Below are 21,358 nucleotides of genomic sequence, written 5' to 3'. Positions count from 1 at the left end.
AGACATGTGTTAAATAAACACAAATATCTCATTTGTAATTGATTTCATTTGCTAGAAAACCAGAATGACTAGACTGCCGTTAATATCATACTAGACACAATTTTAAAATTTATATTGTTATCGATTTGTCATAATTTGTTTTTAGTCTTTTAAGCTTAAATCTACGCGTTTGTAGGTAAATAGCTACCTAATAGTTTAATTAATATGTTACATTATGCGTCTATTTGTTCTTAAGGTTCCTTTTTCTGAATAATTAATTCATTAATGAAGGGAATATCATGACTCAATAATTGCAAAAATTATCAAGTGCTGTAGGAAAAAGCCTACAAAATATAAAACCGCCTTCGAAAAAATCAAATCTAAAGCAGTGTTAGAAAACGCCAAATCGAGAAAAAACTAACTGGACACTGATTACTCGTGATACCAATATCGATACATTTATGCAACTCTACATCCAAAATTAACGGCGCGAATGTAAAATTGGCGTCGCTTGGATTTGCGGATCGCCGAATTGGAACTTTGAAAAACAATTTTCGTAAATAGAACAAAACTAGAATGGAATCACGTTTACCTAAGCCTACGGGTCTAAAGCGTCCCACGCCGTCAATCAAACCAATATTACCCACTGATCGTATAAAAGCGGCTACAAATGCGAATTTAACATACAATGGATCCACAACAATTCAACCGCTAACGAGAGACTTGCAAAACATCATACCGCAGGCATTGAAGCGACAAGGACAAGGAGGTAAGTTTGTATATTTTTGGTTTTAATTATTGCAATTATTTGCTTTTAAATCGTATTGACCACACAGTTCGAGCCGCCTCGCCCGATCCAATGAAATCCATGAGTGCGCCGAACCGGGCGAAATTGCGACGTAGTCGATCGGCTTGTGACATAAGCGAAATGCGGCAGAATCTCAAGCGAAACGGGATGCCCAATCTGGCAACTATACCAACAAAATGCCCTCGACGTGCAGTACCACCAACTACAACGACGAATCCGACCACTGCGGCTCGTACGGTTCGCGCCGGATCTGCGCCAGTCAAACGCCCCACAGCAGGGTCAGGGCCTCCACCGGCTAGCGTCTCAACGTCTCAGCGTCCATTGCCTCGCACAGGCACAGCAGCAGCGACAGCGACGACTAACAAAACGAAATCCTCTGCAAGCGCTGCTGGTGGCGCCGCAACTGCACCCAAGCGCATTGCTCCTTATGATTTTAAAGCGCGTTTTCACGACTTGTTGGAGAAACACAAGGCGCTCAAAACAAAATATGAGAAGCAAGTAGATGACATGGGCGAACTGGAATCGCTGCCCATACAACTGGAAGAGACACAAGCCAAGCTAATTGAAACGGAATCAACGCTTAAGCATGCGCAAACGGATAACGAGTGTCTGCAGCGTCAGGTGAAGCAGCAGACGGAGAAAATTGAGATGATAACCAGCGCATTGGGTGAAACACGACTGGAGTTGCAAGACCTTAAAGTCACGCATCAGGTAAGACAACAGAGCTAATGCATGGCAGAGCACGGGGTTACATATACTGAATTACAGGATATTAAGTCTGAGCACGAGTTCCTCTCCACTGAGGTTCAGCATCTGCGTAGGCGAAATGAGGAGCTCATACGAAGCAATGAACAGTTGCAGGCCGAACTGAATACGTGCAGGGAGCAGCTATTCCAGTCGAACATCGAGCGCAAGGAACTGCACAACGTCGTCATGGATTTGCGCGGCAATATAAGAGTCTTCTGCCGAGTGCGTCCGCCGCTAGAATCGGAAGCGGGACGTTTGATGTGCAATTGGATATACCATGACGAGGCGACAGTGGAGCTGCAGAGTTTAGATGCCCAGGCCAAGAGTAAGATGGGTCAACAGATATTCAATTTCGATCAGGTGTTTCATCCCAATTCGAATCAAATTCATATTTTCGAAATGGTTGCTCCACTGATTCAGTCAGCTCTTGACGGCTATAATATATGCATCTTTGCCTACGGCCAGACAGGCAGTGGAAAAACGTACACGATGGACGGCGTGCCAGACAATGTGGGAGTTATACCACGCACAGTCGATCTACTATTTGACTCCATTAGAAACTATCGTAACTTGGGCTGGGAATACGTTATAAAGGCGACATTTTTGGAAATCTATAATGAAGTGCTGTACGATCTGCTGAGCAACGATCAAAAGGAAATGGAAATCCGGATGGCCAAGAACTGCAACAAGAATGAAATCTATGTATCGAACATAACAGAGGAAACGGTGACAGATCCTAATCACTTGCGCCAGCTGATGGAGTTGGCCAAAATGAATCGTGCCACAGCATCCACAGTGGGTAATGAGCGTTCGTCGCGTTCCCATGCGGTCACCAAGCTGGAACTGATCGGCCATCATGCTGAGAAGCAGGAGACGTCTATAGGATCCATCAATTTAGTCGATTTGGCCGGCTCGGAGTCGCCAAAGACCAGCATTCGAATGACCGAAACCAAAAACATAAATCGCTCGCTCTCCGAACTGACGAATGTGATTTTGGCGCTGCTCCAAAAACAGGATCACATACCGTATCGCAACTCAAAGCTGACTCACTTGTTGATGCCGGCATTGGGTGGTAATTCCAAGACCCTCATGTTTATCAATGTCTCACCGTTCCAGGACTGCTTTCAGGAATCGGTCAAATCGCTTCGCTTCGCCGCCTCCGTCAACTCCTGCAAAGTGGCCAAGGCCAAGCGTAATCGGTTCGTTAACAATTCGAACAACAGCTCCATCAACAGCAGTTCCGAAAAGTAAACCTCTGTCGATTCACGTTCACGATTATAATAATTATCTGAATTGTCAGCTATTCATTTGTATATCTTGTACTTTTTTAATAATTGATAAAGCATAATCCAAATTTTTACTTCTCTCTCACTGTTATTACTTAATTTATAATTGTATGTGCTTAGTGCAAAAACAAAAACAAAAACAAGCAAAAATAAAGAAAATATATAACAGATTATGTTTGTTTCGTGCCTACGGCCTGTCGAACTTCTAGCGGGATCTTCTCCACCAGCTCTTGGTGATTGTTGCCCACGCTGGCGAGCACTCCCCGTCCATTGACATGCTCCACATTCTCATGGTATTCGTAGTGTTCGCCATTGATGTTGGTTAGGGTTCCACCACTAGCCTCCAGCACAGCTTCTGGTGCACAAGTGTCCCATTTCTTGCAACCGGGCGTGGCAAAGACATAAACGTGTGCCTTGCCCTCGAGCAGTTGCAACACCTTGAATCCAGCGCCGCCTACCTTGAGCACTTTGCTGGCATTGAACACATCCACTGCCTTTTGATGCAGTGCATTCGAGTGCGAGCGGGTGGTTGTGATAATGAATTCATTGGCCGGCGGTTTGACAGCCGTAAATCCGCCAGTGCCCAAGCCTTTGAGACCCCAAATGGTACGTCCCAGCTCGCCGCTGGATTGTTGATAAAATGGCTGGTGAATAATGCCACCCACAGCTGAGTTCTTTACGGCTATGCCAATGAGCACCGTCACATGCTCCACAAATCCTATAAGATAATCTGGTTTTAGATAGAACTTTGTTACACAGATCGAGTGTATACCTTGTGTATATTCTGCAGTGCCATCTAAGGGATCAACCCATATGACAAAGTCCTCCGGTTTTGCATCCTTCCAATCCGCCGGGCAGTCTTGCTTAAGGAATGTTTCATCCAGTTCGCCCACCAACCATTCATCGCATACATTCAAATCGGATCCACCCTCCTCACCAATTATCTTAATGCTGGGAAATTTCTTTGCCAAAGATGCAATAATGCATCGTTGCGCCGAACGGTCGGCTTCTGTTTGTGGATCATTTTTGCCCTTATCCACGATGCCGAGGTCTCCCTGCTTGAGGACATCGCGTATGATGACGCCAGCCCGTTTGGCCGTGTTAATGGACAATGCCATTATTCGCATAATAAGTGGAGCGTTCGTGGTCATCTTTTTAAGTCTTGAATTGTTCTGTATGTGGAATGATAATTCCTTCGGAATACTCTGTGCTTCACACTTTCACTTTAATTTATGCAAAAAAAAAAAAAATCGGCCAAACAGTTGTAATCTGCGCGCTCAAGCAGGGTACGCAACGCATAAGCCATGCAAAAATCAACGTGCAAAATATTATTTTATGCTACGAGGTATATTTTATATTGCATGGGTGAAATATTTTTAATTTTTATTTATTTTTTTCTATATATTTATATAACAGATATAATTTTTAGTCTAATTAACTGACCCCCGTGGCCAGTATACCATCTTTAATGATCAGCTTGTTGTTCAACAGTGTGGCCACGCCATTCTGGGAGTGGCAACGCTGCGGCAAATACAACCTTTGGACCCCCAACCACCCCCTCTCATTTTCAACAATATCTGCTGTTGCTCGGAAGGTAAATTAACATAGAGCACGATTAATAAAATTATATTATGTATATATAATTATTGATTTCTAATTTCTTAGAAAATGGCTCGTGTTTTGGTTGGTGTAAAGCGTGTGATCGACTATGCCGTTAAGGTAAGTAAATTTAGTATGATTCTTCTTCTTATCACTTGTTGCGCTTCGTTTTGCGTAATCGTTTTTATTATTCTTAATTAAATATCTTCCGATTGGAACTTGTGTAGGTGCGCGTGAAGCCGGAGAAAAATGGCGTTGTTACTCAAGGTGTTAAGCACTCCATGAATCCCTTCGACGAGATCGCCGTCGAGGAGGCCGTCAAGATGAAGGAGAAGAAGTTGGCCTCTGAGGTGATTGCTGTCTCTGTGGGTCCCACGCAATCGCAAGAGGTCATCCGCACTGCCTTGGCCATGGGCGCAGATCGTGGCGTGCACGTTGAGGTGCCAGCCGCCGAATACGATCTGTTGCAGCCGATTCATGTGTCCAAAATACTTGCCAAGCTGGCACTGGACGAGAAGGCCGACTTGGTTATATTGGGCAAGCAGGCAATTGATGATGATGCCAATCAGACGGCACAGATGACTGCCGCCGTGTTGGACTGGCCCCAGGGCACATTCTGCAACAAGGTGGAGAAGACGGATGCAGGCCTGACGATCGCCCGTGAAATCGACGGCGGCCTGGAGACCATCAAGACCAAACTGCCAGCGGTGCTGAGCGCGGATTTGCGCTTGAATACGCCACGTTATGCCACGTTACCTAACATCATGAAGGCCAAGAAGAAGCCACTGAAGAAGGTGACGCCCAAAGATCTAGGCGTTGATACTACGCCACGCATTGAGATCATATCTGTTGAGGATCCACCAGTGCGCCAAGCGGGCGCCGTCGTTGCCGACGTGGATGCTCTGGTGGCCAAGCTGAAGGCTGGCGGTCACATCTAAGCGAGCAACCTATCAAAATTGTGAGCTAAATTCTACGTTCTTTTTGATTTTGAATTTAAATTACCTTCTATCAGAAACGTGCATTTATCTAGCCTATAACGATTGATGTGCCGATTGAGAGAGCCAACTGTCCCCATAGTGCTTTAAGTCAAATTCAATGTTTTTTATTTTTGGAATCTGTCGTGTCAAGCCTTAACGAATAAATTGAAGTGATGCTAACATAAAAAACGACTGTGATATACCCTGTATTCCGTCCCGTTTTTCTGCTAACCTGTCGCAATACATACATACATACATTAATAGAATAACACTCATACATACAATATACTCACGCATGTCGTTTTGCTGCGCATTTTATTCCGTGGCTATGATTCCTAATTTCAAAGTGAAGTGTGATATTGAATATGAATATAATTAAATGTGTATATGAATGGGTATATGTATATATGTACATACAACTATCATCACAGTTTTGGTGTCAATCTTATAAGTTAACTATTTCACATCTTTCCGTTTTCTTTGCACTTGAGATGTGCGAAAAACGCAAGTTCAAATATTGAAGTTCGATAAGATTTTATCTGTTTGTTATCGATGTTTGCAAACTATTTTGACTTTCGCGTGCAATTAGAGGACATGTACCTACATATTATCACTGGTTAGTGATATTATATGACTTGGTTGTTGAGCCTGTCAATAATAATTCTATACATACCTGCGTATATCACTAAAATATCATACAATGTGCTACCATTCACAATAGATGTTCAAGGTGCCACGAGGTCGTCCACTAGCCAATTTTGTCACATATCCGTCAATTCCTTTTCAGCGAACGTGGCTCAACTTGACGCACCTAAATCGGAAAAATTTCCTTTACTTGCGGTCGTGCACGTTCCTAAATGGTGTGATCCAGTCACAGGCAAAGCAAAGGCCAATCGATTTAATTTAATATACTTTATTTAGCAAATCAAACTAATTGTTCTTTGTTTTCTCATTCTAACATTATTTGGAGTATTTATAAAAGTATAAAAAATGTGTATAAAATTTATAGACTATGTTTTGCGCTTAACAATATTAAGAGATATAAATTGTTATATAATTATATATGTATGTATATATATATAAAGTATGACGGACAATAGACACATAGCAGGCAAATATCAAGACATGGCAGGAGCTGGCACAGGAAAATTGCCCTAAATAGGATCTTTAAAAATGGTGTAAAAAATTGCAAAATTGTCGAGATTTTCAGTTTGTTTCGAGGTCATATCCAACTTTTGTTTGTTTGTTTTTGTATCACACTGCTTCAGTCAGCAGCAGCTTAGATTAGTCAGCCGTAGTATTTATAGCAAATAATTAATTGCGTCCAGCCAGTGACTTTTCCTTATCGCTGAATAGCAAAATGCGTGTTAGCATCGTCGTGATGCAGGGTATTTGCTTCTGCTGATGCATCTCAGGAGTATCCGGTGTGCAGGACTCGAAATCGACGGCGACACGCTGGCAGACGAAGGTGAGCAGGGTGAGAATGTCCATACGCTTGCCATTAGCGGCCAGCTCGGCGCAGAGGCTCTGCATGAACCAACTGCCACGAGTGGTATTCCGCCACGAGTAGAAGCCCGGTATGGTGGAATAGGCGATCAGGAAATCGGCATGGATGGGGATCTTGTAGCTCATGGAGGAGTCGCCGTCCGTTTCGGTGCGACCACGTTGCATGGTGACGCCCGTATCCAGACGGTCACCCTGGCAGGCCTGAATGAAGAACAACTTGGGCTTGCCGGCCAGTGTGGGGCAATGATTGGCAGTGAAGTGACTCCAGACGTTGTCCAGCTTATATTGCGTATCCTTGGCATAGATATATCCCATTTCACCGTGCGAGAGTATAGCCACCAATATGCAATCGTTATGCGTGTGATCCTGTGACGCGGCATATTTAATGGTGCTCATAATCTCCTGATAGCGATAATCTTTGTACACACTGACATCAAAATCCAGTTGCTTCAGCACTCGAGACAGGTTCTCGCAGTCCACATTTGTGCCTGCACGCGACTTCAGGGTGGGCACATCGAAGTGCTCGTGATTGAAGATGATGGCCATGCCGCGATTCTTGTGCCGCATATTGTACTCGGCAGCATGTCGCTCGGTCACCATTTTGGCCACATTCTTGTGATATCCGGAGGAACTGTAGCCATTCGAGGCCAGCTGACCGATGGCGCCGCTACCAAAATGGCTTTGTTTATAAGCTGTCGAGGTCGATGCACTGGTGCTGCTGCTCGTGCCCACGGAGCCAAAGGCATCGGTTAAGTCGTCTGTATTGGTGGCGGCCTCGATGCGTATGCCTACCTGATCGGTGGACTCGATTTCGTTGTTGCTGCTGCTATTGTTGTTGGCGGCCATTGTGAAAAATTACCCTGTGAATATTTCTTGTTTTCTTTTCTTTTTTTTTTTTCTTTTGATGAGTCACACTTCACGGGTATTGTTGCCCAGGCAAACAGTTAATAGCAGAAATTATTTAACAATGCTTCCTTTTGGCATACAAATATATTTTAACTGCGAACACTTGTTGTTATAACAAAGAAATGCGATGCGAAACTGCAGCGATGCAGTAGTTTGTCTAGTTTGTTGCGCTCTCTTTGTTTGTTTTTTTATGTTATGGTTTTTGCAAACTTAACATGGCGCTGTTCTGTTAATAACAGCATGCAGTATTTTTACCGGTAAGTCTCGCTGTTGTAATTTAAAATGCAACACTCAGTTCGTTTATAACAAATGTTTTATTTATTTAATTAATTTTCGACTAACAAATTTAGCAAATTAAATTCAGCTGTAGTTGATTTTGATATTTTACTGCTGCTGTAAAACAGCCCAGCTTACTCAATAACAGAGTGGTGAATTGCAAAATGCAACTCGTTCTTAAATGCGAAAATATGCAATGCCAGAGTGCTTGCAAATATGAAGATGCTAAAGAATGTTAAGTGAATGAGAAATGAAAGAAAATGAAAACAATAAATCATTTGATGAATTTGAAAAGTGAATAAAACAACCAATTAGTTGAACACGATAATTTGGTTTAAATATACATGAATTCAATATATTTGTATAAAATTGAATAAACTCAATAATATTTTTTATGAAGCTGAAGCTAAATAAATTTAACAATGTTATATGGTTAGTGGTAATACTCAAATTGCTTAACTTTTCATTCAAAGCTCAGCGCGCGCACAAATAGCTTGATTTTGTGACGTCATAGCTTTAATAGAAATTGAGTTCTGTTTACAGCTGCTCTGTGGTGAAAATAACTTATCAGACTAATGTAAATCGATTCAAACGGCAGCGAACGTAAAATCTTGAAATCCAGTAAACCCAGCTTATATGTATGTATATATGTCTGTATGTATACACATTTATCCATAATTGTTACTTTCTTTTCTTTTTATCCGATGTATACATATATGGGAAGAGTGCCGTTTAAACTAGCATTGAGTACCATATATGTATGTATGAATGTATGTATATGTATATGTATGTATGTTTGATATTGGCTTAATCGTAATCAAATTTCAAGCCGCTTCCCCTTAAATGTTGCTCGGACCAAGAATCAAATCGTTCTGATATTTCGTCGGTCATGTGATTCCGCCAGTCGCCGACCTTGCCCTTGCGTATGAACTTCGTCTCTCGCTGCGGAATCAACTTCTCCATATTGATAGCCCCATTGCTTTGCATGCTGTCAAACTTCAGATGCTGGCAGATGCTCTTCATGTTCTCTTCATTGAGCAGCTCCGTAACATTCAGGAATTGAGCACATCGTCTTATCACGGCGGGCAGATCGCGCACCATATCCTCGTACTTGATAAACAAGACGTTGTCATCGAAGCTGCGCTTCCAGAAGGGCAGCACATGCTTCCAATACGAGCCCATGGGCGTGTGCCCGCCCAGAAAGAGGTCCACGAACTGCTCAAACTCTCCATTGATGCCATGGAGCAGCTTGCAGTAGTGATAATAGGAAACACACAGATCCTTCGGATTGCGAGCAGTGTACACAATTTTTGGCTTCACCGTGTCCAACTGCGAGGGCAGCAGCTGCCAGGAGAGATGCGACCGCGCATAACGTGGGCGGGGCAGATTCTTAACCAGCTCCACTGTGTTGCCAAAGGCATCGCTGTGGGTGGGTTAAAGTTATACCTGTATACCTGTAAGAAGTAGCGATGGATCTCTTATACGTACGACACCCACTGATGATGATCCGTGCTGAACAGAGCGGATAGCTCGATCAAGGGTGCGCGCATGCGCAAATCTTGCTTGGCCGCCTCGTAATCCAGCTGATGGCCCAATAGCCAGATCATCTCCTGCGCCCATGTCGAGCCGGTGCGAGGGTACGACACCATCCAAACATCATCCTTGTAGATGGGTAAGTCGCGTATAGACTCGCCCATTTCGATATACTTGCGTGGTATGATTAGCTGATCGGGCAGCACCTCCACGAAGCAATCCTGCACTGGAAACACAGCGTTCGTGCGACGCACTATATCTGCATCCAATTCCCGGTAGGTGAGCTGCATGATGGCGTTGCTACCTTTTCTCTGCACTGTCGGCCAACGACTGGCTGCAACAGCCAAGTGGAAAGTCAGCCCAAGCGTGCGGTGAAAGTGAGGCTAACGGGAATCCATCTAAGTTTTCCGCAACATGAACTTGTTTTTGCACCAACCGAAAAACAGAAACCGGCTCGCTGCCATCGCGAATGTAAACTGCAGCAGTTCAAATTGTTAGCCAAGTGCTCACCGCTCAATGCTCAAAGCTCAATGTCTAATGTCCCGGCACAAATCCGTCCAAGTTGGTTTACCCCACGCCCATTATCTGGCGTTTTGTTGGGGTTGTTTACGGCTTAATTTGGTATACTATACTACGTAAGTATGATGTTTCAAAGAGACATCGGATAGAGCATGATACTTATCCAGTTAGGGTTAATGATTTTAAGTTGTCGCCACAGTACCTGAAATTACCTAAATTACAGTTCAGTTCAAGTTTAGCAAACAGATTGGTATCTCCCACACACATATTAGCTAGACTTTTGTCGGGGTTGTTTTGGTTTAATTTGGTATCCCATATTTATGGTAGTACGATATTTTAGAGAGACTTCGCAGTGAGTTATCCATTTGGGGTTAACGATTTTCAATTGTCTTTAAAATGCCTAAACTTATCTTTATTGTAGTTTAAGTAGCTTTAATCATTCCTCTTTTATCTTTTTCAAAATAAGAGTTAATTTTATAGGCTGGTAAGCAGACAGATTTAATCTGGTTTGCTGTTCAATGAACTTAGCAATGATGAAGAATAGATTATTGTGAAGAATTTCACAAAGAAAAAAACTTGAATATATACTCTATGTATAACAAAAAAAGTTAAGAATACTTTTTAAAATCTAAAAATATTTTAATGATAAAAATAAAATAAATAAATAAAATAAAAAATGATACAATTAAAATATTAATAAAATATTGTAAAAATGTTAAATTATTTATTTAAAAATTATAATGAGTCTATACTTCTATCAATAGATCCGTAAATAGGCTTCAATGAAATCTCTCGCATATTTAATTTACATTAATCTTCATATTCGATTTTATATTAAAAATGTAAAACATTTATTTTTTTGTTTCACTCAAATACGTATATATATTTTAAAATACTTAAATTATTGATTTTGTTTAAATATTTTAAAAGTATTGTATATGTATATGTTTTGCAAAGAGTAATTTGATATGTTATTCGAATATAAAGTATGTTGTTACCTTGAAAGTTGATTATTTACATCCTGAACCAAGACATCCTCACACGACTTCCAATTACATTAAGATTTATTGCCATTCGTAATACTATTTACATTGAGAAATTTTTGATTCAACTACATCTATATCATTCTAATAAGCACGCTTAGCAGTCGTCGTTGGTAGTTTGGGGCAACTACAGCTCGTTGTGCACGTATTCCGTGGTCACCTTGGCCTCGCCCTCGTGGAAGCCGTTGCAGTCGACGGGGTATTTAGCCTGAGGTGAGGGGAGCAACACGATTAGTCGACAAATTCCAAATAGATAACGGTAACAGCAATTGGAATGGTTATAGAGACGGATGCTCACCTCGCAATTATATGGCGCATTGATTACACCGAACAGCGTCCAGAATGGTGTACCGGTTTCAGTGCTAATGAAGATCGCGGCACCCATGCTGCCGATCTTAACAATTTTCGGACTAACGCCGGCAATGAGACCGCCGGCCGTTGTCTTCGTCGATTTCTTCGATTCCTGCTGCTGTTGCTGTTCGAGAGCGGCTGCATTTAGCTCACAAAGCACATAGCGATCGCATTGCGGCGACTTGGAGATGAATCTGTAGGCGCGATGGACTTTTAGCACCGGTTCGATAACCTGTTTTGATGCGTTTATCGAACAATCGTAGAAAAAGAAGAAAAATGGGAAAAGAGAAAATTTGTTGTAGCGTAATTAATTGCATTTGTGCTATCTGCTTGGCTTAGATTCGTTTTCTGTTTTCCAATTCGGTTCTGTGGCATGGACTTACCTCTAGGTTGAGCGTATCCGTCAATCGATCGCTGATCTCGGTGGCATTGAACTGCAGCAAACCACGTGCTTGGCCCAGTTTGAGCAGCTCCTTAGCATAGCCAACAGCTGGTTTCACGTATTGACGCGAATCAATTTTCACATTCAAATGGTGTTTGGCCACGTGGTTCAAGAGATTTGAAATGGTTTCGCTGGGGCGTGCCGGATCGAAATAGGTTTGCTTGGGATAACCTTGAGACTTCAATAGACCGTTAAACATGATTTGCGCCGTCTGGAAGTATCTGTGGAAAGTGCAAAAAGCAATAAGAAAAAAATGAAAAAAGAAATGGAAAATCAAATTGTTACTCATATAATGCTGACGCAGCACTATTTGAGTGAAAGGGCCGCTAGAAAGTGGAAGTTATTATTGTTGTCTAATAACAATGATCATCATGATGATCATAATAATGACGATGATGTTGATGATAATATGCTGATGATAAGCGGGGGCGTGAGTAATTAATATAATTGCCAAAAATTTTGCATTTTGATTGTGTCTTGAGTCAGCTTGACCTAAATACTCGCAGCTCGGTGCTTTTTCAAGTATTTACTTTGCCTTTGGCCCACTTCCTCATCCAAACAGGTTTTGCCAACAGCAACAGCAACAGCAACAACAACAACAACAACAACCATGCATACTAAATGAACCGTTCTGGCATTCGTATGGTTTATTTGTATGCTTAATGATGCCATCGTCGTAGTAACTGTAACACACACACACACACACACACACACACAGGCGCATGCAAGCCGATACACACACACAGATACACACTCATGCACGCGTGCGCGCACACCCAAATCCGAAAATGCGAAGCCTGCAATTGGATTTGGACTTGAATTCTCTCTTCTCCCCTTCTGCCTTCTCTTCTTCTTATTGTTGTTGACCACTCAGATTAACAACCATGTTCTAAAAGCTGCCAGCACTAAAAAAGTGTGTCAAAAGGTAAGTGAGCGCGCGAGCGGGCTAGCTTCAAACATGTTCGATGCCAAACAGGTAGCAGCTAACGGTAATTCAACAGGCAGATACAACAACAGCAACACGCAGCTGTTGCGTACTCGCATTTGTATTGCAATTAGACGTAAGCATCGCTGAGAGTTAGAATCATATCACATTAGGGTGCTAAACAGCTTAATACCGTTAAGACAGAGAATCGTGTTCTACAATTAACACGCATCGATCACCCGGCAAACGCTCACCTGAGATAGTTTTCCGGATTGGCTATATAGCTGGCCCAGTCAGCCAAATACAAAGTGGCCGATTTAATCCAGCGACGACGGAAGGATTGATTATTCAGTGACTCGAACAGTTTATCGTAATCGACTTTGCCATCGCGACCCTTGAAGCCCTTTAAACAAGTAAGAAATACATATCGATGAATGAATAATCGATGACATATTACATCACTCTCATTTGATCTTCGGTTCTTTTTCGAATAATAATAAATAAAATTTTGAATATTATCGTCCCATACCTTCATTATCTTGTTGACGCCCGACTTTTCGTACAGTGCATCCGCTAGCTCGGAGTTGGAGAAATGATCCCACAGCACGTGCACGTGCTCCAGGAATGGTGGCAGGACCCATGCATGGCTCTTGTGGCGCTCCTGTGTGTGCTGGCCCTCGGGTCCGGCAAAGGAGCTGACTGCCTGCATGATTAGTGGCAACAGGTTCATGAACCCATTCTCCGTCTCTGGTTCCTCCTCCTTGACGGCTCTCTTTTGCTTCTGATGTGGAAGATTGGCGGGCTTTTCGGGAGCGCCTTGGTTGCCCATGAAAGCGGATGCCACTTGCAGAATGGTGTCCAGGCCAATGCCAGCGCCAGCACCGCCGCCGACGCCGCCGCCGCTACCACCACTGCTGCGCTTCTGCGCATCACCAGTATCCTCATCATCGCCTTGGGTGAACATCTCCAGGACATTGCCAATGATGGATGGATCGAAGCCACCGCCATCAGCACCTCCATTGCCGCCACGTGCATTGTTAGCCAGCATGCTGCCCAGGCCCGAAAGGATTTGCATGGCGGCTCCTCCACCGCCACCACCGCCTCCACCAGCTTTGCCGTTGGCCTGCATAAAGCTGCCGATTAGGGATGCCACTCCAGCCAACCCAGCGCCACCGCCGCCGGCCGCACCGCCTCCACCGCCGCCGCCACCACTATTGGACAATGCCTCCTGAATAAAGACAGAGGCCATATCCAGCAATGGATTCGACTCCTCCTCTTCGGCCATATGGCCAAACGGCTGTGCGCAGAGCAACGCCAGCAGAAGCAGCGCTCGTTTCATATACATTTTTTTGCTTTATACTTTTTTCGGCAAGAACTTTCACAATCACACACTTGAGATACTTTTTTTTTCGTATGCTTATATATTATTTCTTTTGTGGCTGGGCCAATTAAACAACAACAACAACACAACCGACGCTTCACTGACTTGAGAAATTGGTAGACGAAATCCCAAATCGTTTCTTATGCTGCTACAGTAAAATATGAATAAACATATACTATCTATGTATATGTGTATGTAGGTATGCCTGTGTCCAAGCCCGTAGCGCAGCAAACACAGCCAACCCAGACGAAAACTTTCTTTCTTCTGTGCCTCGAAGTCAGTGTGTAACACTTCTTAAGTCGCTCGTCTGGGCCGATGCAACATGTTGCATTCGACCTCGAGCACAGCTGTGTTCGCTGTGCGCGCTCTCCTTTTGCTTTGATCACGCGCGCTCTCTCTATCTCTCTCTGTCTCTCCCACTCTCTTTGGCCTTAAGCTTCTTCACGCCTGCGCCTTGTGTGCGCTGGGCTGTCCACGTCAGTTTGCTGCCCGCATAAACACGTACATGACGTGTGTGCGTGTGTGTCTATATACATAAATACTTTTGCGCTGTTCTATGGCTGTGTTGTTGGCTTTTAACTTTGTTTATATTTTCTACCCACTTTCTTTTTACACACACATTCTTAGTGTGTCGCTCTTCTCGCAGTGGTGTGGTCAAAGTCAACGCTTCAGCTTTATTTCTCTTTCGTTCTTTATGCTAAGTTAACGCACACACACACGCTTACCCTTGCAGAATGGAATTACATGACAGCAATACTAACGACATTTTTGAACTGTTATTAAAGCTCATCGAAGCAAAAAAACAAAAACAAAATTACTAGATAGAGCTTTGCTAATTCTATAACAAGTCAAGTTCAACATTCTTGTACATTTCTTTTATACATTTCTTATAATATTACAGCTGATTCAAGTTAACATTAAGTTAATCTGTTTGTGTAAGAGTATTAAAATTTCGTTGTTGAGAACATTTTAAATCCAAAATAAATGTCGCAACATTAATTTTTAGTTATCGAAGGCAAAGGTATGTATAAACTTAATATAAATTGACGGGTTTGAAATTCTCTTCTTCTTGCCCAGATGTGTGCCATGGCCTATTTGTTGTCATTCTTCTTCAACCTGTAGTTGTTGTTGCTCGAATTGAATTCGAAATGAATAATAGATTATTCGATGTGTGCCAGTTACATAAATTTTATTAATCGTCCATGCCCCCTGGTCGACGATCCAACAAACATGTGGGTCCAAACAAAAAATAAGGAGTAAGAAACCTGCTAAAAAGACTTGCTGGCCGCAGTTTCTTCAATCGCTCGTAGATCCAATTAACGGTGTTCTAAAGTGCAGAATTATTTCAATATATAACGATTATATACTATATATTGTGTAAATCTCCACTCACGTCGATGCCCACGCCTGCCAATGAGGAGCATTCGTATATTTTCCATGGACGACCCTCGATGCGATTCAGGCCTAGCAGCTCAACAATCATGGAGCTGGGCAGAGCACCAAAGGCATCCTGTTTATTGGCCAGAAGCAGCAGCGGCACATGCGAAAGTCGCTCATCCAGCAGAACCTCGCACAGCTCACAGCGTGCCTCACTCAGACGAGATGCATCCGCGCTGTCGATAACAAAGATCTGCCAAGAATATTAATGAAGTGTATGGGCTGGGCAAGGATTAGAATGTGTCACTTACCAATACATTGGCATCCTTATAGAATGAATGCCACGACTTACGCATTCTACACTGACCACTCAAATCACGCAAACAAACTTTCATTTTCTTAAATTTCAAATGCCTTTCTGTTAGGTCAACCGTCGGAGTAACCTGCTTGACCTGACCCAAAAGATACACGTATACAGATAAAATAGATGATATGGAATCAAAGATCAGTTTGCTCTTACGGCATCATCGGTTTCCAGGCCGAGACGTGCCGCCAAGGTGCTCTTGCCCGCATTGTTGAGGCCCAGGATGAGCACATTGAACTCCTTCTTGGGCGCCTTGCGCAGCTTGCCCAGGAGCGTGGTCATACCTTTGTTAGGTTGGAAATTTATTTAATTGTTTTGTTTCTGTTTTTGTTTATATTTTGTGAAGTGTCAGCCGTATACGAGCTACTACTAAGATTTGTATACTACGAGACCAAAACTTTTCAATCAGTCAAAGTTTATATGTAAATATTTAAGGACACTTTTAATTAAGCTTTCTTTTCTACCAAAACAATATTCACATCCGCATTAATTTGAATTAATTATTTTTCTCTTCTGCTTAAACTATTTTTTCATATTCTTGCACACCCAGTCCATGCCCTCCTTGATGCCAGTGCCATCGACAGCTGTGCAGGCTTTGATCTCCCAGCTGCGCTCCTCCAGACGCACCAGACCCAACGCTTCGGCTACCTCGGAGGCGCTCATGGCATTGGGCAAGTCCTGCTTGTTGGCAAAGACCAGCAGCGGCACTCTCTTCAAGCGATTGTCCATGAGCATCTCGAAGAGCTCGCTGCCCGTTTCCGACAGTCGTGCCCGATCCGTGCAGTCTATAACGTAGATCTAATTAGAGTAAAAAGATAATTATAGAATAACTGAAGACTACCAGTTTGTTTGGTTTAGTTACCAAGACATCTGTGTTGGCAAAATAGTTCTTCCAATAAGGCCTAATCTTCCATTGACCACCAATGTCCCACACATTCAACTTGAAGCCATCTGCAGCAACGGATTTGATGTTAAAGCCGGCGGTGGGCGTCACCTGCGAATGATTGGAAAGTCTATTAGGAAAGCAAGAACGCATCTGTTCCATAATACTCACCGTTGTTATATCCTCGGAAGCGAGCTGTTTGAGGATTGTTGTCTTGCCTGCGTTGTCCAAGCCGAGCAGTAAAATACGTGCCTCCTTCTCTGGATTGGGTCGTAGTTTGCGCAGCAGCGAAAGTAGACCCTATATACAAGAAATATTTAAATAAAACTAATATTTAAAGAGTAAATAATAAGCTTTTACTACAGCTAAACATCACAAGCTAAACATTACGATGTGCACGTTTGAAGCTCGATTAACTGGCGCTCTTTATGCAAATCGATATCGCGTGAGGTATCGAGCTTTTACAGCTGGCCACACTTCTTCAGCAACAGCTGGCGATAAGCGCCAGTTATCGATATGCTCACATGCACAAGTTGCCATGACGACAACAAATAATAAACAAATTATAAATTGGATAATTTGAGGCGATTTAATAATATTACAAAAAACTGCAATTATTCAAGCCTTTGTTTGCTCAACGATATGGAATGAGTGGGCGTACAACCTACCATTTTGATAAATAACAATAGCAGTACTGGCACGCTTAGCGGCGATCGGTTAAATTAATTTGAACTCTAGCACTTGAATTTGAAAAACTGATTAAAAACCACCACCAAAATCGCCGACAACATTACAGGTGCAATGCTAGCTAGCAACTGAACAACGGTCGACCAAACACAATAGAGCAACAGAGCAGACGCAGGTAGCGCCCCGCTTCGAATCGAATCGCCCCGCTGCGCAAACGCTCTCCGAGAAGCGGAAGATGAGACGACGGTTGCTATTTACGGGCTTCAATGCATTTGGTCAGCACAATGCGAGCAACACGGAACGCACTTCCGGTCGAGTCAATGCCCTAACCGGTTCGTAAGTGTGCAACAAGTTGATACGTGCTCAAATTAAATGCTAATTTTGTATGTTTAAATCCTTGTTAGAAATCAGTCTGCCGGATGATAGCGCCGGCAAAATAATACTTGCTCTGAGCTGGCGTTACACGGCTTATGCTGTGGGCAAGAAACTGTGGCTGCAAGGACTGCTAGTTAGCAAGCCAGAGGAAAGGTTGGAAGTGCATGCATCTGAAGAGATAAAAGCCTTGGCGGCTTGCGATGCCCATTGCTTGGTGTTGCTGCAGAGTGGCCAGTTATATAAGCTGCGAGCGGAGTTGAATGCCACACTGCAGGCCGTAAAATTAGAAGCACCTTCTGCAAAGCGAAACATATTTGGCCAGGCGAAGGAAGCCGATGAAATCTCCATCACCCACATTGCCTGCGGCTCGCACATCAATGTGGCCATCACGGCGGGGAATGCTGTGTATAGCATACCCAGTTGCCTGCATCGCTTTCCGCAGGGCTCGTGGCGAGTGCGGCAGTTGGAGTGCGGACACGAGCACGCGCTGCTACTGAACGGCAATGGCGATGTCTACAGTTGGGGCAACGGACTGTAAGATTTCACTATCGTTAATTTGACTAAGATTTAAGGCATTTGCATACTTCACAGACGTGGGCAACTGGGTCACGAGAGTTTGGGTGTGGAAGAGCGTCCGCTTTTACTCGAGCCACTGGCGGGCATTAAGGTGAGCAAATAGACTTATGACTAATTTTGTCAGTTTGTCAGTTTGTTATCTTCGTTATTCAACTAATGCCTATTTGCTAGATAACACACATTGCGGCCGGTGGCTGGCATAGTGCAGCTATTTCAGCATTTGGCGATCTCTATGTGTGGGGCTGGAATTGTAATGGACAGCTGGGCATGCGCGTCATGAAGCCGGATGGCCTGCTTAAGGAGCCCACGGTTTATCCCTTGCCCCAACTGCAGGATTTGCCAGCATGCTGTGCAGCTGTTGAGGCAGAGGCTGATGTGTGTGCTCCCATAAAGGCTTACGCAGGATCACGGCACACGCTTATCCAGTGCAGCTGTGGTCGACTCTGGGCTTGTGGCTGGTGTGCACACGGTCAACTTGGTCAACAGCCGTCCAAATTGGCCTATTTGGATAGTTTTAATGCTATGCAGCAGCTGCCCAAAGACTGCGATTATAATGTAGTGTGTGGTCCTTGGTCCACTTTGATTGCTTTGTCTGAGTAAATTCAGTAAATATTTGTATATTTTATATACTTGCTTTAAATTTGTATATTCATTCATTTTTACTTTTTGAACAGCCACCTTTTGTTACACCTTTAAAAGCTGGTTGCTATACAACTCAGCACAGCGCATGCAGCTATCTCGCTCAAGCACATGCTGTTTTAGCTATTGCCTTAGCTAGGTCTCGAACCAGTAAAATAACGCCTTTTCAAAATTGTTAATTAAAGAACTAAAATTTAACTAAAAGTCAATATATATTTTTTTATATATAAAGTTTTATATTATATGCAATAATTTTGTACGAAGGAGCCTTTTTAGGAAAGTGACGTACGAATTTACAAAATTTCATTATATAAAGTAAAAAGAAAAAAAACGAAAGAAAAAAAGGCCGAAAATTACAACAACAAAGTCAGGGAAAGGCAGATTAAATTAAAAGCTGCTGCCCTACGGCTAAACATGGCGTAAGTGTGTAAAGAAAGTGTTCTCTCCAAATCGAATTGGTAATCGAATGGCAAACAGTCCCAGCATATTTTTTGTGCTATTCTGGCGGATTGGAGTGCACCTGTTGTATCCCTATAGGTATACGAATCGCTCGATTCAGGATGCCCTGGGCGATGATTATCTGGTGTGGGTCTCCAGCGATCGCTCGCAGAACGAGCAAATGGTCTACATGCTACTCCGCCAGTCGATCGAAAACTTTCTGATATTCATTTTGATCATGGAGATTATGCACTCTATCCAGGTGGGACGCAATATGCCGTTAGTGGTGTAATGCGGTGAGTCTAATTTCAAAAAATGTAATTTCTTTTTTTGACATCTCACGGCAGTAAACCTCCCTGAACCACACGAGTGTGGGGCATATCAATTTTTTGTTTCTTTTCTATTTTTATTTCAGTTTTGTTCTTGTTGTTCTGATTGTTTTTTGTCTTGGGATAGGTCCGAGGCCGATGTCCCACTGTTGCCTCGCTCATTAACGCTGACGCTGACGCTGGCGTTCTCGTTGTCGTTGTCGTTGTTGCAGTCGCGCGTGTAATCAGTAAATTTTATTTTTAAAAATGTTATTAAACAATATTTGCTTTAGCAAAAGTCTGGCACGCAGTGCAATCAACTTTTCAGCACTTGTAGATCGTCAGAGGCAGCGACTAAATCGCTCGCCTCTGTGTGTGTGTGTGGGTGTAATGCTGGGTTGGGTTGGGCATTTCTTGGAAACGGTGTGATAATTTGTTGTTATTGGAATTGCATGTATTTTTTCGATTGGAGTCGTTTATTTATTCTAAGGAAATTAAAAAAGAATTTCCACATTCTGAATAATATTTATTATTTATATTTAAATTAATTGTTATATATAATATGATCTTTATAATTTTATATGTCATATGGAAAACAATATTATCTAAGCATAACCAGAAAAAAGCAAATGAAAAAGTCTCAATTGGGCATGATCGACTACTGAATACTCACTCACGAATCGTGCAATAGACGTCGTTGCAATAGAATACGGTTATAACGGCACTCAAGGCACCGTCGTGTCTGCGGACCAGAATTTTCCTGCCTTCTTTTCATATATTCCAAACTTTCCTAGCAGCTCTGCATGGCTTCTGAGATACCGGAAAATGCATTTCCAATTTGTCACGCCTCCAGTGGGTAGATTGCGAAAATCGTGACGATTATATAATCGAAAATTCAAATCTCTAGCTTCAATAGCGATGGCTTGCTTAAGGACAGGCGGATTGATGGACGGACGGGTAGAGGAATAGACAAACAGACAGAAAGACGGACGTTGTCCAAAACCAATATACTCATTTAAATTTCGCGAATGAAAACTATAGGATATCTTTGTTATAGCCGATATATATCGGTTATATACACACAATCTGAATTTAAGTGGTTTCTATCATATCTAAATTAACTGTAATTCTTTGCACAGACTTTAATACTCATTCTTCGCTATCTATCTATGCTTATCTTTAACTCCATATATCCTTCTCTCTCTACATCTCACACTCTCTCCTTCTAGGTGACTCTGTTCACCGAGTTCAACGGTTTTTTTTTTGCTGTTGCTTTATGTTATTTGCCAAATGAAAAAGTAAAAACAAATGTTTACCTTATAACGCACTCAGAGTTCTCTGCAGTTCTCTAGCGGCCAGACTGAGAATGCGGTCTGCAAATAGGCTTTGCTTTTGCTTTTGGGCTTTACATTTTTCTTTTCTCTCTTTTTTTT

The 21,358-nt window shown here is 42.7% G+C and overlaps 10 protein-coding genes across 18 annotated transcripts; 4 read left to right on the top strand and 6 right to left on the bottom strand.

Moving 5' to 3' along the window:
• The first annotated feature begins 24 nt into the window (after window positions 1-24).
• ncd (non-claret disjunctional) lies at window positions 25-2,894 on the top strand. Of its 3 annotated transcripts, none has more exons than XM_089461980.1 (4): window positions 25-175; window positions 236-748; window positions 816-1,498; window positions 1,556-2,894. In XM_089461980.1, exons 2-4 carry the CDS (start codon window positions 556-558, stop codon window positions 2,783-2,785), a joined length of 2,106 nt encoding a protein of 701 aa, XP_089318106.1. In that variant the 5' UTR covers window positions 25-175; window positions 236-555; the 3' UTR covers window positions 2,786-2,894. The 3 variants fall into 3 exon arrangements, with proteins under 3 accessions (XP_089318106.1, XP_089318107.1, XP_017874154.1); XM_089461981.1 differs by having other exon boundaries at window positions 49-171; XM_018018665.2 differs by having other exon boundaries at window positions 54-748.
• On the bottom strand, window positions 2,838-4,211 carry LOC108621388 (3'(2'),5'-bisphosphate nucleotidase 1). The gene is made up of 2 exons (XM_018018674.2): window positions 3,593-4,211; window positions 2,838-3,538 (listed from the first exon to the last, which is right to left on the bottom strand). The coding sequence occupies exons 1-2, from the start codon at window positions 3,969-3,971 to the stop codon at window positions 2,991-2,993; spliced, it is 927 nt and encodes a 308-aa protein (XP_017874163.1). The 5' UTR covers window positions 3,972-4,211; the 3' UTR covers window positions 2,838-2,990.
• Window positions 4,212-4,284: 73 nt separating this feature from the next.
• Etfb (Electron transfer flavoprotein beta subunit) lies at window positions 4,285-5,585 on the top strand. Of its 2 annotated transcripts, none has more exons than XM_089461985.1 (4): window positions 4,285-4,414; window positions 4,486-4,539; window positions 4,647-5,377; window positions 5,450-5,585. In XM_089461985.1, exons 1-3 carry the CDS (start codon window positions 4,289-4,291, stop codon window positions 5,355-5,357), a joined length of 891 nt encoding a protein of 296 aa, XP_089318111.1. In that variant the 5' UTR covers window positions 4,285-4,288; the 3' UTR covers window positions 5,358-5,377; window positions 5,450-5,585. The 2 variants fall into 2 exon arrangements, with proteins under 2 accessions (XP_089318111.1, XP_017874165.2); XM_018018676.2 differs by having other exon boundaries at window positions 5,432-5,585.
• Window positions 5,586-6,293: 708 nt separating this feature from the next.
• On the bottom strand, window positions 6,294-7,984 carry Drice (Death related ICE-like caspase). Its single transcript, XM_018018669.2, has one exon. It carries the CDS (start codon window positions 7,746-7,748, stop codon window positions 6,711-6,713), a length of 1,038 nt encoding a protein of 345 aa, XP_017874158.1. The 5' UTR covers window positions 7,749-7,984; the 3' UTR covers window positions 6,294-6,710.
• On the bottom strand, window positions 7,772-10,138 carry St2 (Sulfotransferase 2). The gene is made up of 2 exons (XM_018018670.2): window positions 9,573-10,138; window positions 7,772-9,507 (listed from the first exon to the last, which is right to left on the bottom strand). The coding sequence occupies exons 1-2, from the start codon at window positions 9,905-9,907 to the stop codon at window positions 8,892-8,894; spliced, it is 951 nt and encodes a 316-aa protein (XP_017874159.1). The 5' UTR covers window positions 9,908-10,138; the 3' UTR covers window positions 7,772-8,891.
• Window positions 10,139-11,182: 1,044 nt separating this feature from the next.
• On the bottom strand, window positions 11,183-14,569 carry LOC108621383 (uncharacterized). Its single transcript, XM_018018667.2, has 5 exons — window positions 13,427-14,569; window positions 13,152-13,300; window positions 11,914-12,193; window positions 11,478-11,762; window positions 11,183-11,387 (listed from the first exon to the last, which is right to left on the bottom strand). Exons 1-5 carry the CDS (start codon window positions 14,240-14,242, stop codon window positions 11,307-11,309), a joined length of 1,611 nt encoding a protein of 536 aa, XP_017874156.1. The 5' UTR covers window positions 14,243-14,569; the 3' UTR covers window positions 11,183-11,306.
• A 187-nt stretch (window positions 14,570-14,756) lies between these two features.
• LOC108621385 (RCC1 domain-containing protein 1) lies at window positions 14,757-19,165 on the top strand. The gene is made up of 5 exons (XM_018018668.2): window positions 14,757-15,299; window positions 17,699-17,921; window positions 17,994-18,498; window positions 18,556-18,631; window positions 18,712-19,165. The coding sequence occupies exons 2-5, from the start codon at window positions 17,825-17,827 to the stop codon at window positions 19,138-19,140; spliced, it is 1,107 nt and encodes a 368-aa protein (XP_017874157.1). The 5' UTR covers window positions 14,757-15,299; window positions 17,699-17,824; the 3' UTR covers window positions 19,141-19,165.
• LOC108621390 (ADP-ribosylation factor-like protein 3) lies at window positions 15,138-16,419 on the bottom strand. The gene is made up of 4 exons (XM_018018677.2): window positions 16,176-16,419; window positions 15,967-16,107; window positions 15,672-15,908; window positions 15,138-15,605 (listed from the first exon to the last, which is right to left on the bottom strand). Exons 1-4 carry the CDS (start codon window positions 16,299-16,301, stop codon window positions 15,471-15,473), a joined length of 639 nt encoding a protein of 212 aa, XP_017874166.1. The 5' UTR covers window positions 16,302-16,419; the 3' UTR covers window positions 15,138-15,470.
• Window positions 16,435-19,314, bottom strand: LOC108621391 (ADP-ribosylation factor-like protein 3). Of its 3 annotated transcripts, XM_018018680.2 has the most exons (4): window positions 17,571-17,711; window positions 17,074-17,202; window positions 16,882-17,013; window positions 16,435-16,817 (listed from the first exon to the last, which is right to left on the bottom strand). In XM_018018680.2, exons 1-4 carry the CDS (start codon window positions 17,571-17,573, stop codon window positions 16,542-16,544), a joined length of 540 nt encoding a protein of 179 aa, XP_017874169.1. In that variant the 5' UTR covers window positions 17,574-17,711; the 3' UTR covers window positions 16,435-16,541. The 3 variants fall into 3 exon arrangements, with proteins under 3 accessions (XP_017874169.1, XP_089318113.1, XP_017874167.1); XM_089461987.1 differs by lacking the exon at window positions 17,571-17,711 and adding an exon at window positions 19,175-19,314 and having other exon boundaries at window positions 16,882-17,202; XM_018018678.2 differs by having other exon boundaries at window positions 16,882-17,202.
• A 148-nt stretch (window positions 19,315-19,462) lies between these two features.
• LOC108621392 (uncharacterized) lies at window positions 19,463-20,245 on the top strand. 4 transcript variants are annotated; one of them, XM_089461988.1, is made up of 3 exons: window positions 19,463-19,598; window positions 19,657-19,879; window positions 20,074-20,245. In XM_089461988.1, the coding sequence occupies exons 1-3, from the start codon at window positions 19,594-19,596 to the stop codon at window positions 20,188-20,190; spliced, it is 345 nt and encodes a 114-aa protein (XP_089318114.1). In that variant the 5' UTR covers window positions 19,463-19,593; the 3' UTR covers window positions 20,191-20,245. The 4 variants fall into 4 exon arrangements, with proteins under 4 accessions (XP_089318114.1, XP_017874170.2, XP_089318115.1 ...); XM_018018681.2 differs by having other exon boundaries at window positions 20,033-20,245; XM_089461989.1 differs by lacking the exon at window positions 19,463-19,598 and having other exon boundaries at window positions 19,646-19,913.
• The last annotated feature ends 1,113 nt before the right edge of the window (window positions 20,246-21,358 follow it).

The sequence above is a fragment of the Drosophila arizonae genome, chromosome 2 (genome assembly GCF_054131065.1).
Source record: "Drosophila arizonae isolate 15081-1271.41 chromosome 2, UAZ_ARI_1.0, whole genome shotgun sequence".
Lineage (NCBI taxonomy): Eukaryota > Metazoa > Arthropoda > Insecta > Diptera > Drosophilidae > Drosophila > Drosophila arizonae.
The sequence above is the reverse complement of the archived record's forward strand: the minus strand, read 5'-3'. Positions and strand labels throughout refer to the sequence as shown.

What these genes read in the sequence shown, in the direction of transcription:
- Drice (XM_018018669.2), bottom strand. Translation starts at nt 7,748, where the DNA reads ATGGCCGCCAACAACAATAGCAGCAGCAACAACGAAATCGAGTCCACC.
- ncd (XM_089461980.1), top strand. Translation starts at nt 556, where the DNA reads ATGGAATCACGTTTACCTAAGCCTACGGGTCTAAAGCGTCCCACGCCG. An exon ending in GAAGCGACAAGGACAAGGAG is followed by an intron (nt 749 to 815) that starts GTAAGTTTGTAT and finishes TTGACCACACAG; the next exon opens with TTCGAGCCGCCTCGCCCGAT. An exon ending in ACCTTAAAGTCACGCATCAG is followed by an intron (nt 1,499 to 1,555) that starts GTAAGACAACAG and finishes ACTGAATTACAG; the next exon opens with GATATTAAGTCTGAGCACGA.
- LOC108621385 (XM_018018668.2), top strand. Translation starts at nt 17,825, where the DNA reads ATGAGACGACGGTTGCTATTTACGGGCTTCAATGCATTTGGTCAGCAC. An exon ending in TCGAGTCAATGCCCTAACCG is followed by an intron (nt 17,922 to 17,993) that starts GTTCGTAAGTGT and finishes AATCCTTGTTAG; the next exon opens with AAATCAGTCTGCCGGATGAT. An exon ending in TACAGTTGGGGCAACGGACT is followed by an intron (nt 18,499 to 18,555) that starts GTAAGATTTCAC and finishes CATACTTCACAG; the next exon opens with ACGTGGGCAACTGGGTCACG.
- LOC108621388 (XM_018018674.2), bottom strand. Translation starts at nt 3,971, where the DNA reads ATGACCACGAACGCTCCACTTATTATGCGAATAATGGCATTGTCCATT. An exon ending in CACTGCAGAATATACACAAG is followed by an intron (nt 3,539 to 3,592) that starts GTATACACTCGA and finishes ATTATCTTATAG; the next exon opens with GATTTGTGGAGCATGTGACG.
- Etfb (XM_089461985.1), top strand. Translation starts at nt 4,289, where the DNA reads ATGATCAGCTTGTTGTTCAACAGTGTGGCCACGCCATTCTGGGAGTGG. An exon ending in TATCTGCTGTTGCTCGGAAG is followed by an intron (nt 4,415 to 4,485) that starts GTAAATTAACAT and finishes CTAATTTCTTAG; the next exon opens with AAAATGGCTCGTGTTTTGGT. An exon ending in TGATCGACTATGCCGTTAAG is followed by an intron (nt 4,540 to 4,646) that starts GTAAGTAAATTT and finishes GAACTTGTGTAG; the next exon opens with GTGCGCGTGAAGCCGGAGAA.
- LOC108621390 (XM_018018677.2), bottom strand. Translation starts at nt 16,301, where the DNA reads ATGACCACGCTCCTGGGCAAGCTGCGCAAGGCGCCCAAGAAGGAGTTC. An exon ending in GCCTGGAAACCGATGATGCC is followed by an intron (nt 16,108 to 16,175) that starts GTAAGAGCAAAC and finishes CTTTTGGGTCAG; the next exon opens with GTCAAGCAGGTTACTCCGAC. An exon ending in ATAAGGATGCCAATGTATTG is followed by an intron (nt 15,909 to 15,966) that starts GTAAGTGACACA and finishes TATTCTTGGCAG; the next exon opens with ATCTTTGTTATCGACAGCGC.
- St2 (XM_018018670.2), bottom strand. Translation starts at nt 9,907, where the DNA reads ATGCAGCTCACCTACCGGGAATTGGATGCAGATATAGTGCGTCGCACG. An exon ending in GATCATCATCAGTGGGTGTC is followed by an intron (nt 9,508 to 9,572) that starts GTACGTATAAGA and finishes ACCCACCCACAG; the next exon opens with CGATGCCTTTGGCAACACAG.
- LOC108621383 (XM_018018667.2), bottom strand. Translation starts at nt 14,242, where the DNA reads ATGTATATGAAACGAGCGCTGCTTCTGCTGGCGTTGCTCTGCGCACAG. An exon ending in GCGTCAACAAGATAATGAAG is followed by an intron (nt 13,301 to 13,426) that starts GTATGGGACGAT and finishes ACTTGTTTAAAG; the next exon opens with GGCTTCAAGGGTCGCGATGG. An exon ending in ATGCGCCATATAATTGCGAG is followed by an intron (nt 11,388 to 11,477) that starts GTGAGCATCCGT and finishes CCCTCACCTCAG; the next exon opens with GCTAAATACCCCGTCGACTG.
- LOC108621391 (XM_018018678.2), bottom strand. An exon ending in TTGCCAACACAGATGTCTTG is followed by an intron (nt 16,818 to 16,881) that starts GTAACTAAACCA and finishes TACTCTAATTAG; the next exon opens with ATCTACGTTATAGACTGCAC.
- LOC108621392 (XM_018018681.2), top strand. An exon ending in AGATTATGCACTCTATCCAG is followed by an intron (nt 19,880 to 20,032) that starts GTGGGACGCAAT and finishes TTTTTATTTCAG; the next exon opens with TTTTGTTCTTGTTGTTCTGA.